The sequence below is a fragment of the Ranitomeya imitator genome, chromosome 1 (assembly GCF_032444005.1).
Source record: "Ranitomeya imitator isolate aRanImi1 chromosome 1, aRanImi1.pri, whole genome shotgun sequence".
Taxonomy (NCBI): domain Eukaryota; kingdom Metazoa; phylum Chordata; class Amphibia; order Anura; family Dendrobatidae; genus Ranitomeya; species Ranitomeya imitator.
The window spans coordinates 422768481-422781519 of NC_091282.1; the positions used below are offsets into that span (position 1 = coordinate 422768481).

The 13039-nt window shown below is 43.0% G+C and overlaps 1 protein-coding gene across 1 annotated transcript in view; it reads left to right on the plus strand.

The window, feature by feature from the left end:
* The window catches only part of TRPM6 (transient receptor potential cation channel subfamily M member 6), a 314173-nt gene that overhangs the window by 199808 nt on the left and 101326 nt on the right, over window positions 1-13039 (plus strand). Inside the window, exons 31-32 of the mRNA XM_069763300.1 lie at window positions 8979-9004; window positions 12763-12813. Of these exons, the coding sequence (XP_069619401.1) occupies window positions 8979-9004; window positions 12763-12813 (77 nt within the window). The remainder of the gene's footprint in view (window positions 1-8978; window positions 9005-12762; window positions 12814-13039) is intronic.

Consider the following 13039-nt stretch of genomic DNA (forward strand, 5'->3'; position numbering starts at 1 on the left):
TACTTCACATGTGGGGGTAAACCACTGTTTGGGCACATGGTAAGGCTCGGAAGGGAAGGAGCGCCATTTGACTTTTTGAATGAAAAATTATCTCCATCGATAGCGGACACCATGTCGCGTTTGGAGAGACCCTGTGTGCTTAAACATTGGAGCTCCCCCACAAGTGACCCCATTTTGGAAACTGGACCCCCCAAGGAACTTATCTAGATGCCTAGTGAGCACTTTAAACCCTCAGGTGCTTCACAAATTGATCCGTAAAAATGAAAAAGTACTTTTTTTTCACAAAAAATTTATTTTCGCCTCAATTTTTTCATTTTCACATGGGCAATAGGATAAAATGGATCCTAAAATTTGTTGAGCAATTTCTCCCGAGTACGCCGATACCTCATATGTGGGGGTAAACCACTGTTTGGGCACACGGCAGGGCTCGGAAGGGAAGGCGCGCCATTTGACTTTTTGAATGGAAAATTAGCTCCAATTGTTAGCGGACACCATGTCGCATTTGGAGAGCCCCTGTGTGCCTATGCAATGGAGCTCCCCCACAAGTGACCCCATTTTGGAAACTAGACCCCCCAAGGAACTTATCTAGATGCATACTGAGCACTTTAAACCCCCAGGTGCTTCACAGAAGTTTATAATGCAGAGCCATGAAAATAAAAAATAATTTTTCTTTTCTCAAAAATGATTTTTTAGCCTGGAATTTCCTATTTTGCCAATGGTAATAGGAGAAATTGGACCACAAATGTTGTTGTCCAGTTTGTCCTGAGTATGCAGATACCCCATATGTGGGGGTAAACCACTGTTTGGGCGCACGGCAGGGCTCAGAAGGGAAGGCACGCCATTTGGCTTTTTAAATGGAAAATTATCTCCAATCATTAGCGGACACCATGTCGCGTTTGGAGAGCCCCTGTGTGCCTAAACATTGGAGATCCCCCACAAATTACCCCATTTTGGAAACTAGACCCCCAAAGGAACTAATCTAGATGTGTAGTGAGCACTTTGAACCCTCAAGTGCTTCACAGAAGTTTATAACGCAGAGCCATGAAAATAAAAAAAAAAAATTATTTTCTCAAAAATGAATTTTAGCCCGCAATTTTTTATTTTCCCAAGGGTAACAGGAGAAATTTGACCCCAAAAGTTGTTGTCCAGTTTCTCCTGAGTACGCTGATACCCCATATGTGGGGGTAAACCACTGTTTAGGCACATGCTGGGGCTCGGAAGTGAAGTAGTGACGTTTTGAAATGCAGACTTTGATGGAATGCTCTGCGGGCGTCACGTTGCGTTTGCAGAGCCCCTGATGTGGCTAAACAGTAGAAACCCCCCACAAGTGACCCCATTTTGGAAACTAGACCCCGAAAGGAACTTATCTAGATGTGAGGTGAGCACTTTGAACCCCCAAGTGCTTCACAGAAGTTCATAACACAGAGCAGTGAAAATAATAAATACGTTTTCTTTCCTCAAAAATAATTTTTTAGCCCAGAATTTTTTATTTTCCCAAGGGTTACAGGAGAAATTGGACCACAAAAGTTGTTGTCCAGTTTCTCCTGAGTACGCTGATGCCCCATGTGTGGGGGTAAACCACTGTTTGGGCACACGTGGGGGCTCAGAAGGGAAGTAGTGACTTTTGAAATGCAGACTTTGATGGAATGGTCTGCGGGCGTCACGTTGCGTTTGCAGAGCCCCTGGTGTGCCTAAACAGTAGAAACTCCCCACAAGTGACCCCATTTTGGAAACTAGACCCCCCAAGGAACTTATCTAGATATGTGGTGAGCACTTTGAACCCCCAAGTGCTTCACAGACGTTTACAACGCAGAGCCGTGAAAATAAAAAATCATTTTTCTTTCCTCAAAAATGATGTTTTAGCAAGCAATTTTTTATTTTCTCAAGGGTAACAGGAGAAATTGGACCCCAGTAATTGTTGCGCAGTTTGTCCTGAGTATGCTGGTACCCCATATGTGGGGGTAAACCACTGTTTGGGCACACGTCAGGGCTCGGAAGTGAGGGAGCACCATTTGAATTTTTGAATACAAGATTGGCTGGAATCAATGGTGGCGCCATGTTGCGTTTGGAGACCCCCTGAAGTGCCTAAACAGTGGAAACCCCTCAATTCTACCTCCAACACACCCCTAACCCTTATCCCAACTGTAGCCGTAACCCTAATCACAACCCTAACCCCAACACACCCCTAACCACAACCCTAACCCCAACACACCCCTAACCCTAACCACAACCCTAATTCCAACCCAACTCTAAGGCTATGTGCCAACGTTGCGGATTCGTATGAGATTTTTCAGCATCATTTTTGAAAAATCCGCGGGTAAAAGGCACTGCGTTTTACCTGTGGATTTACCGTGGATTTCCAGTGTTTTTTGTGCGGATTTCACCTGCGGATTCCTATTGAGGAACAGGTGTAAAACGCTGCGGAATCCGCACAAAGAATTGGCATGCTGCGGAAAATACAACGCAGCGTTCCCGCGCGGTATTTTCTGCACCATGGGCACAGCGGATTTGGTTTTCCATATGTTTACATGGTACTGTAAACCCGATGGAACACTGCTGCGAATCCGCAGCGGCCAATCCGCACCGTGTGCACATAGCCTAATTCTAAAGGTATGTGCACACGCTGCGGAAAACGCTGCGGATCCGCAGCAGTTTCCCATGAGTTTACAGTTCAATGTGAACCTATGGGAACCAAAAATCGCTGTACACATGCTGCGGAAAAACTGCACGGAAACGCAGCGGTTTACATTCCGCAGCATGTCACTTCTTTCTGCGGATTCCGCAGCGGTTTTAGAACTGCTCCAATAGAAAATCGCAGTTGTAAAACCGCAGTGAAATGCGCAGAAAAACCGCGGTAAATCCACGATAAATCGGCAGCGGTTTAGCACTGCGGATTTATCAAATCTGCTGCGGAAAAATCCGCATAGGACCAGAATACGTGTGCACATACCGAAACCCTAACCCTAGCCCTAACCCTACCCCTAACCCTAACCCTAGCCCTAACCCTACCCCTACCCCTAACCCTACCCCTAACCCTACCCCTAACCCTAACCCTAGTTCTTACCCCAACCTTAGTGAAAAAAAAAAAAATTCTTTATTTTTTTTATTGTCCCTATCTATGGGGGTGACAAAGGGGGGGGTCATTTACTATTTTTTTTATTTTGATCACTGAGATAGGATATATCTCAGTGATCAAAATTCACTCTGGAACGAATCTGCCGGCCGGCAGATTCGGCGGGCGCACTGCACATGCGCCCGCCATTTTGGAAGATGGCGGCGCCCAGGAAAGAAGACGGACGGACCTCGGGCGGCCAGGTAAGTATAAGGGGGGGGAGATCAGGGCACGGGGGGGGCGTCGGAGCACGGGGGGGGTGGATCGGAGCATGGGGGGGGTGGATCGGAACACGGGAGGGAGGATTGGAGCACGGGGAAGGATTGGAGCACGGGGTGAGGGATCGCTGTGCGGGGGGGGTGGATCGGAGCACGGGGGGGGGGTCGCTGTGTGCGGGGGGGGGGGGGTCGCTGTGTGCGGGGGGGGGGGATCGGAGTGCGGGGGGGGTTTGATTGCAGCACAGGGGGTGTGATTGGTGCACGGGGAAGCGGACAGGAGGACGGGGGAGCGGAGCACAGGACAGAGGGGAGCGGACCACAGATCGGGGGGCTGGGGGGGCGATCGGAGGGGTGGGGTGGGTGCACATAAGTGTTTCCAGCCATGGCCGATGATATTGCAGCATCGGCCATGGCTGGATTGTAATATTTCACCAGTTTTTTAGGTGAAATATTACAAATCGCTCTGATTGGCAGTTTCACTTTCAACAGCCAATCAGAGCGATCGTAGCCACGAGGGGGTGAAGCCACCCCCCCTGGGCTAAACTACCACTCCCCCTGTCCCTGCAGATCGGGTGAAATGGGAGTTAACCCTTTCACCCGGCCTGCAGGGACGCGATCTTTCCATGACGCATATGCTGCGTCATGGGTCGGAATGGCACCGACTTTCATGACGCAGCGTATGCGTCAAAGGTCGGGAAGGGGTTAATTGTTTTATTTTGAATGGAGCAAAAAGGGGGCGATTTGAACTGTTTACATTTTTTTTATATATTTTTTAAAACTTTTTTTTTACTTTTTGCATGTTTCAATAGTTTCCATGAAAGACTAGAAGCTGCCATAACCCGATCGGCTCTGCTACATACAGGCGATGATCATATCTCCTGTATGTAGCAGAATTATTCACTTGCTATGAGTGCCGACCATCGGGGGGGGGGGGGGCGCTCATAGCAGTCCAGCAGTGACAACCATAGAGGTCTGCAGGAGACCTCTGGTTGTCATGCCATCCCATAGGTGACTTGACGGAAGCTCGTGTTAAATGCTGCTGTCAGTTTAACGGGTTAACAGCCGCGAGAGGATCACGATTTACCCATCAAAAGAGCTGATATGTGCCGGAAAAGATGTGGGCTCACCTCCGGAGCCCACATCAAAGGGAGAGTGTCTGACATCGGCGTATTATTACGCCTGATGTCGGAAAGGGGTTAAAGAGTAGCCGCCATTTTAATTTTTTAAATCAGAGAAATATGCTTTTTTTTTTCCTCCTGGATTGATCTGTTTATGGGTAAAATCTGTATTCAGAGAAGACACATTTTCCTGTAACTGAGATTGGAGATGACAACTGGTGCTCATACAATTCTATGGAGAGGAGGAGCTAAAGACAGTCACAGACATTCTACTGCAGGTTCCATAGATCTTTCTGAGCACCAACTGTCATCTCGTATCTCCGTAATCAGAAAATCTGTATTAATTGAAGACAGATTTTACCCATCAATTAAGAATTTTTAAACTGAATGACCAGTCCAGGAGAAAGAAGCTGATTTTTCTGATGAGATATATTCCAAAGTTATTTTTTTTTACCTTTGGTTGTAGTCATATTAGTTTCAGGTAGGGAAATACAATATATAGGCCTCGATTTATCAAGACTGGTGATTTTCTTGCCTATCTTGAGGGGGCATAGTGGAGTCAGATGCTCCTGACTCATGAAGAGGTGCACCACTCCAGAAATCTCAGATTTCCACAGCTCGTCATGAATTGGACAAGCTGTGGCATAATGTCCGTGCTGCCCCTCTGCCAAATTTGGTGGACGTGGAAAATACTGGCGTGCATCAAAATGTTTTGACTTTTCAAACCTTTTACGCCATGTGGAATCTTCTGTCAAAATGCTTCATACTAGTTTCCCAATTCACATACAAAATTGAAAGAACAGACTTTAAAAAAGTTTAAAACAAGGGATCTTTGATGGCGGACAGACCTGTATTTGTAAAATGTTTTCTTATGTATGGCTAGATAAAGTATATTTTATGAAATTTTAAATTCAGGAAGACAAGAAGAAAGTATAATTGTGGAGTAATTTATATTCAACACCAAACTTTCTAAATTACATGTACAAACCATTGTAAGATCTGTGGGATTTTAAGTGTGTAAAACTCTCCAAGTGTCAAGTGCTGGATCTACATGATATTTGCTAAGTTTAGTGCAGACCATATTCATAGGACCTTAGATTCTACACCCTGAAGGGGTCTGCAGGCGCTTCTTGGTTGCTTATTCCTTGTTTATGGGAAGAAAATTGTTCCTGAAATAGAAGTTTGTAATGACATGGGTCTTGAGTTTTCATAAACTGACAAACACCTAGAGGGCATTTTTAAGGAGAAGTAAATCATTTTTACATCCAGGAATTTTGTTGTTTTTTTTATTGCTAAATTTTATTTGTCACATTTTTTTCAGGTTTAACTCTTAAAATCATATACTCTATCTGCCGACTGTTTGTGAGTGAAATATTACATTATCCATTATGATGTATAGTGAGAATTTTCAAGTCAAAAGGCCAAACTAAGATGGAGAATTGGGCTTCTATTTAGTTACAGATTAAAGGGGTTGTCCACTAATAAGTTATTGATGTATTCTTAATGGGGTGTTCTCAAGTTTGAAAGTTATCCTCTATCTTGTTGATAGTGATTAACTTCCCAATCTATTGGTGTTTAACCTCTGGTACCTCCACAAAATTTGATAACCGGGGCATTGAAGAGTCCCGTGTGAATGGAGAAGTGGTCGATCATACACAGTGCCGCTCCATTCGTTGCTATTTGGACCATCGGTGATAGCTGCATTCTGCACTTGGTTGGTCTTCAGCACTTCAATCAGATTAAATGTAACAGCAGTGTGCATGATTGATCACCACTCCATTCACATGGGGCTCTTCAGATCCCTGGTTCTTGGGATTTGGGGGGTTCCAGCAATCAGACTTCTAAGTAAGGCCAGCGTCACATTAGCGTATTGCATCCGATGCGAGAACATCGGATGCGATATGCTAATGACACTTGGCTCTTGCTCGCAGCAGAGCAGGAGTCGAGTGTCATGCGTCTGTGCTCCGATTCTCTCGCACAGGGAGGATCGGAGCACAGCTGCGGAGGAGGCGGAGAAATTAATTTCTCCATCTCCTCCATTGCTGGGGTCCGCTTATAGCGCACATCACTCGGATGTTATCCGAGTAGTGTGCGCTGTCTCACTCGCACCCATAGGCTTATATGGGTACGAGTGAGCCGAGCATTTTCCTCGGTCCGAGACAATCGCAGCATGCTGCGATTGTCTCGGACCGAGAAAAACGGCCGACAAAAAGTCGGCTGCTGGGAGCGGCCCCATATGTTAACATTGGTCCGAGTGCAATGCGATTTTTTTTTTTTTTTTTATCGCATTGCACTCGGCTGTTTTAAACGCCAGTGTGACGCCAGCCTAAGGGAATTCATCGCATAGGAGATAGCTGTCAATCTTTAAAATACCCATTTTAAGCTATCAAATGGTGGAGATCCTGGCACCCAACACTCCTAATAAATAACTATTTGCAACTCTGGCAGAGCCTTGATGTAAACTGTCTATGAAGCAAAGCAGAATATGTCTCTGAACACTGTGGAGACTGTTCTCGGGGTCTTACATCCTAAGCATACATCATCAGTATCTAATTAATGAACAACCCCTTTAATCTGTAAGTCAGAAGCCCCATGTTTTGATTTTTGTTTTGCTTTCTTACTTGAAAACTCTCACTATGCATTATAATTGATGATGGGATATTTAACTGTGACAGCACAATAGGCAGACATATTTTTGCAAGAGTTAAAACTAAAGAACACATGAAAAATTAATTTAGTATTATTAATAAATCAATTTAATTAGAGTAATAAGTTGGATAAAATAAATAAATAATTGTATAGTAAAGCAAAATAAGGGTAGATGTGAGGCAAATGTCTCCCTTTTCTTAAGTTGAGTAAAAAAAAAAAGAACCACTGAGGCAGCAAGTTGCATCTGTTCACAAATCCCAACCATCTTCACATTGAAACCCCACGCACACTGACAGACTCCGACATCTAATAGCATAACCCCCTTGAAATCAATGCAATTGAATATAGACAAAGTCATGTCCCCGTTTGCTTATAACTCCAGGGGTTTATTGTCAGGTCTCAGTGTTAGTGGTATAAATGAAGAGTGTCTGACTGTACCCAATGACTGCTGTTGAGAAAACAGTAGATCCAACTTGCCCCATCCACCATTGCCTTGATAGTAACTGGGGCCTGAAATGCCTTCTCTGTATAGCAATAAGCACTTGGTAAAGTGACCTTTTTTAGAGCCTTATCACAACACATTCTGGCCCTACGGTCTGTGTATGCACCAGGAAAGATTCCTGTTTGTGCACGGAGCGGACTCCTTCGCCTAGTGTATGCCAGAAGAGTTTCATTTTGTCATATCCTGGGCCAACATATGAAAGTATACCTTGTCTTTTGTGGTATGAAATTGTGAGACTGTTCCACAGTTGGATGTGTTAAATGAATGTTCTTGTGTTGAGAGAATCTTCTAAATGAGCCCCTGCCATGCACTGCTATTTGATGTGTCCGACCGTGCAGATTTGCTTCAATTCATGGTTGGCATATGCCACAGCTCCTGTCCTTGGGGTGGGAAGGGGAACATAAGTCAATTATGATAAGTTAGTATACAGATAAAGCAGAAAGGACTCAAAGCTGCTACTTCCTGAGGTGACGCGGGTCCCTTCCTGAGGTGACGCGGGTCCCTTCCTGAGGTGACGCGGGTCCCTTCCTGAGGTGACGCGGGTCCCTTCCTGAGGTGATGCGGGTCCCTTCCTGATGTGACGCGGGTCCCTTCCTGAGGTGACGCGGGTCCCTTCCTGAGGTAACGCGGGTCCCTTCCTGAGGTAACGCGGGTGTCAGTAGTGTTTCTTATCTCTAGCCCTCTGAACTCCTCATAAATGAAGTCAGTAACATAGGAGCTCCAGCGGCCACTGAACTTATGTCACTGACTTGATTTATGATGAGCTGACAGGATGGGTGACATGACAGAAATACTCACTGCTGTGATTAGACATGGATATGTGTTACCTCAGAAAGTATCAGCTGCAATCCCTTGCTGTTTCACCTATATATTCACTTATAAGTGACTTATGCTTCCTCCCCTGGCCAGTAGATATGGTATGTGCCTAGCAGGAACTGGAGCCGCTGCGTATGGTTAGACATAGACATTACACAGTACATAGTAGTGGCACATTTATAAGATGACCTCGGCACAGGAACATTTATTGTAACACATCCAATTGTGGAACTTACCAGATGCCAGATCTATTAATTAAAATGAACATGGTTTTGGGACAACCCCATTAATGGTGCATTCATGGACTGATATCATGTCTATAATCCGCATTAGTTGCTTAGTTTCTGGTCATTTCAGAGAACCATTAAAAGATGAATAGGGTGAACCAGCTGCATTCAACATTAACCCAATAGATGTTTAGGGTTGAAGCATTGGAAAAGTTATAAACAAATAGAAAAAGACTTCTTTTTAATTTATCTTAGAATATTTTTTTCTCAGTGTTTTTTTTATAATTGACATTTATTAGGTTGCCCATTAAAATATACTTTCTGTTTGTACTGTAGATTTAGAAGTTCAGATTCTGTCCAAAGTAAGTAAATAGTATTGTGATTATTAAGAAAAAGTGTACTGTATCTGAGCTTGTCTTCTGTGATTTTTGTAGGTTTTCTTTTTTACATAGTATAAGGGTATGTGTACACGTTAAGTAATCCGTCCGCTGCTTCCAAAGTGCTGCCGGCTATTGAACGCTGGTGAATCCGCATGTGTTCACTACTGAATCGTGTGGATTCACAGCTTCCAATACATTATATGGGTGAAATTTATCTTGCGGAGACTCATGTCTCCACAAGCTAAATAGACATGCTGCTGTCTGGAAAGACGCACCACATGTCAGTGTCCGCAGTTAAGCTGTAGGCATCTCTGGATGCATAGTGGGCAAGTACGCAGAGTCCAACCTAGAGCGTTTACTGATCGTGTGCACCTACCCTAATATGACCTAAATGAGGGGGATTTAAACATGTTATATTTTTACCATGGAGAGCTCTATTGTTAATGGGCCAACAATATTGCACAGTACCAATGCAAAACAGCTTTGTATTGTTACTTCTCTGCATTCAGAGGACATCCATCAGTCATCCAATTAGATATAATTAAAGGGAATCTGTCATCAGGTTTTTACCACATCCTCTGAGATCAACAAAATGTACAGACACACAATGATTCCAGAGCTGTGTCATATACTAGACTGCTTGCTGAAGTTTTGATATTAGCAGGAGATTATCACTAGAAAGCTATGAAACTTCTGCCATGTAGTCCTCCATATTCATGAGCTCTGTATAATCCCACCTCAACCACTGAGTAAATGTTGACCCCCCGAAGAAGCCCACACGAAATGTGCGTTGGGGTTGCCAGCACAGTATCCTAAAGTGGAAACTATGGGTATGAGCAGATTTTAGTATGGTACATGCTACCTTTTGTTCCTTTACAATGACTAACATCTAATTTTTGTACCTGTGGTATACATTTCTCCTATGTGGACTCTACAGACTCTGTTTCTATAGTTTACTATTATTTATTACTTATTTGCACTACTTTATTATTTCATTTTGAGACAGAGCGTGTCGTTTTCCTCTTGAAGTCATGTACCCGCATGGGATCATTGACCCTATAAGCACTGGCACTTTAGGTAATTTGCTGTAATACTCTGTTCTTCCCATCCACTATAATAAAGGTGGACTTTGTGTGTTACACCTGTGTATTCATCTATCCATTTTGTCTAAAAATGTGATTATTCCTACTTTTTATCTTCTATATTTAATGTTTTTGAACAAACTTTGATATTTTGGGGGGACTTTTTGTGCTCTGTTTTTTTTTTGTGTGTTTTCTATGTGCAGTATCCGTCTTTCAAGCTCCTCTTGCTTTATATCATTCTATCGAGGGGTAGATAAATCATTGGTGTAACACATGCAGCCACATTGGAGCCCAATGCAAAAGGAGCCCAATTCCATCTGCAAAGCAGCAAAAAGTTTCTGCCATTGACACACATTCATTATGAGGAGCTATTGGACTACAAAGGGCCCTCATATTATTCTTGCACAGGGGCCCTATTCTGTCTGTGTTTGCTCCTAATAGCCATAAATTTAACAGGATTTTTAAGCTGCTAGATGCTCTTTAATGTTTCTGTTTGACTGCCTATTTTTCAAGAATATGAAATAAATCATAATTACAATAAAAAAAAACAAAAAAAACTATATATATATATATATATATATATATATATATATATATATATATATATATATACAGTGGGGCAAAAAAGTATTTAGTCAGTCAGCAATAGTGCAAGTTCCACCACTTAAAAAGATGAGAGGCGTCTGTAATTTACATCATAGGTAGACCTCAACTATGGGAGACAAACTGAGAAAACAAAATCCAGAAAATCACATTGTCTGTTTTTTTATCATTTTATTTGCATATTATGGTGGAAAATAAGTATTTGGTCAGAAACAAACAATCAAGATTTCTGGCTCTCACAGACCTGTAACTTCTTCTTTAAGAGTCTCCTCTTTCCTCCACTCATTACCTGTAGTAATGGCACCTGTTTAAACTTGTTATCAGTATAAAAAGACACCTGTGCACACCCTCAAACAGTCTGACTCCAAACTCCACTATGGTGAAGACCAAAGAGCTGTCAAAGGACACCAGAAACAAAATTGTAGCCCTGCACCAGGCTGGGAAGACTGAATCTGCAATAGCCAACCAGCTTGGAGTGAAGAAATCATCAGTGGGAGCAATAATTAGAAAATGGAAGACATACAAGACCACTGATAATCTCCCTCGATCTGGGGCTCCACGCAAAATCCCTCCCCGTGGGGTCAGAATGATCACAAGAACGGTGAGAAAAATCCCAGAACCACGCGGGGGTCCTAGTGAATGAACTGCAGAGAGCTGGGACCAATGTAACAAGGCCTACCATAAGTAACACACTACGCCACCATGGACTCAGATCCTGCAGTGCCAGACGTGTCCCACTGCTTAAGCCAGTACATGTCCGGGCCCGTCTGAAGTTTGCTAGAGAGCATTTGGATGATCCAGAGGAGTTTTGGGAGAATGTCTTATGGTCTGATGAAACCAAACTGGAACTGTTTGGTAGAAACACAACTTGTCGTGTTTGGAGGAAAAAGAATACTGAGTTGCATCCATCAAACACCATACCTACTGTAAAGCATGGTGGTGGAAACATCATGCTTTGGGGCTGTTTCTCTGCAAAGGGGCCAGGACGACTGATCCGGGTACATGAAAGAATGAATGGGGCCATATATCGTGAGATTTTGAGTGCAAACCTCCTTCCATCAGCAAGGGCATTGAAGATGAAACGTGGCTGGGTCTTTCAACATGACAATGATCCAAAGCACACCGCCAGGGCAACGAAGGAGTGGCTTCGTAAGAAGCATTTCAAGGTCCTGGAGTGGCCTAGCCAGTCTCCAGATCTCAACCCTATAGAAAACCTTTGGAGGGAGTTGAAAGTCCGTGTTGCCAAGCGAAAAGCCAAAAACATCACTGCTCTAGAGGAGATCTGCATGGAGGAATGGGCCAACATACCCACAACAGTGTGTGGCAACCTTGTGAAGACTTACAGAAAACGTTTGACCTCCGTCATTGCCAACAAAGAATATATTACAAAGTATTGAGATGAAATTTTGTTTCTGACCAAATACTTATTTTCCACCATAATATGCAAATAAAATGTTAAAAAAACAGACAATGTGATTTTCTGGATTTTTTTTTCTGTTTGTCTCCCATAGTTGAGGTCTACCTATGATGTAAATTACAGACGCCTCTCATCTTTTTAAGTGGTGGAACTTGCACTATTGCTGACTGACTAAATACTTTTTTGCCCCACTGTATATATATATATATATATATATATATATATATATATATATATATATATATACTAGATTGTGGCCCGATTCTAACGCATCGGGTATTCTAGAATATGCATGTCCCCGTAGTATATGAACAATGATGATTCCAGAATTCGTGGCAGACTGTGCCCGTCGCTGATCGGTCGAGGCAACCTTTATGACATCATCGTCGCCATGCTGTGCCCCTCGCTGATTGGTCGAGGCCTAGTGGCCTCGACCAATCAGAGACGTGGGATTTCCAGGACAGACAGACAGACGGAAAAACCCTTAGACAATTATATATATAGATGTATGTATATATATACCTTTTAATAAAGGGAAGGTCCAAAAGATGCTCTATTTCAGTGCTGTCTCAGTCCTGAAAATATTAGATTTTTATTTAGTGGTGTAAATTTATTTACTTTCATCCAATTCATTACAGAAATGTCGGCTTCTTTAAAAGCATCTCAAGACTTAAACAATCATTACTCAGGTGAGTCAAAGGAGTGTAAATTTTCTGACTGTAATGAATTGATTACACCTCCAAGTAGATAACATACATATGTATGCCACTTCTATAGGAATGCCAATTCTATCGGTACTGTATGTCCCTTCTATATATGCCAGTTTACTACTTCTTACTTACCAACCTTTTGTCTAGTTATATTGAAACTCCTGGCTAGAGCCAGGGAAGGAAAGTAAAATGTGATAACTGGAAA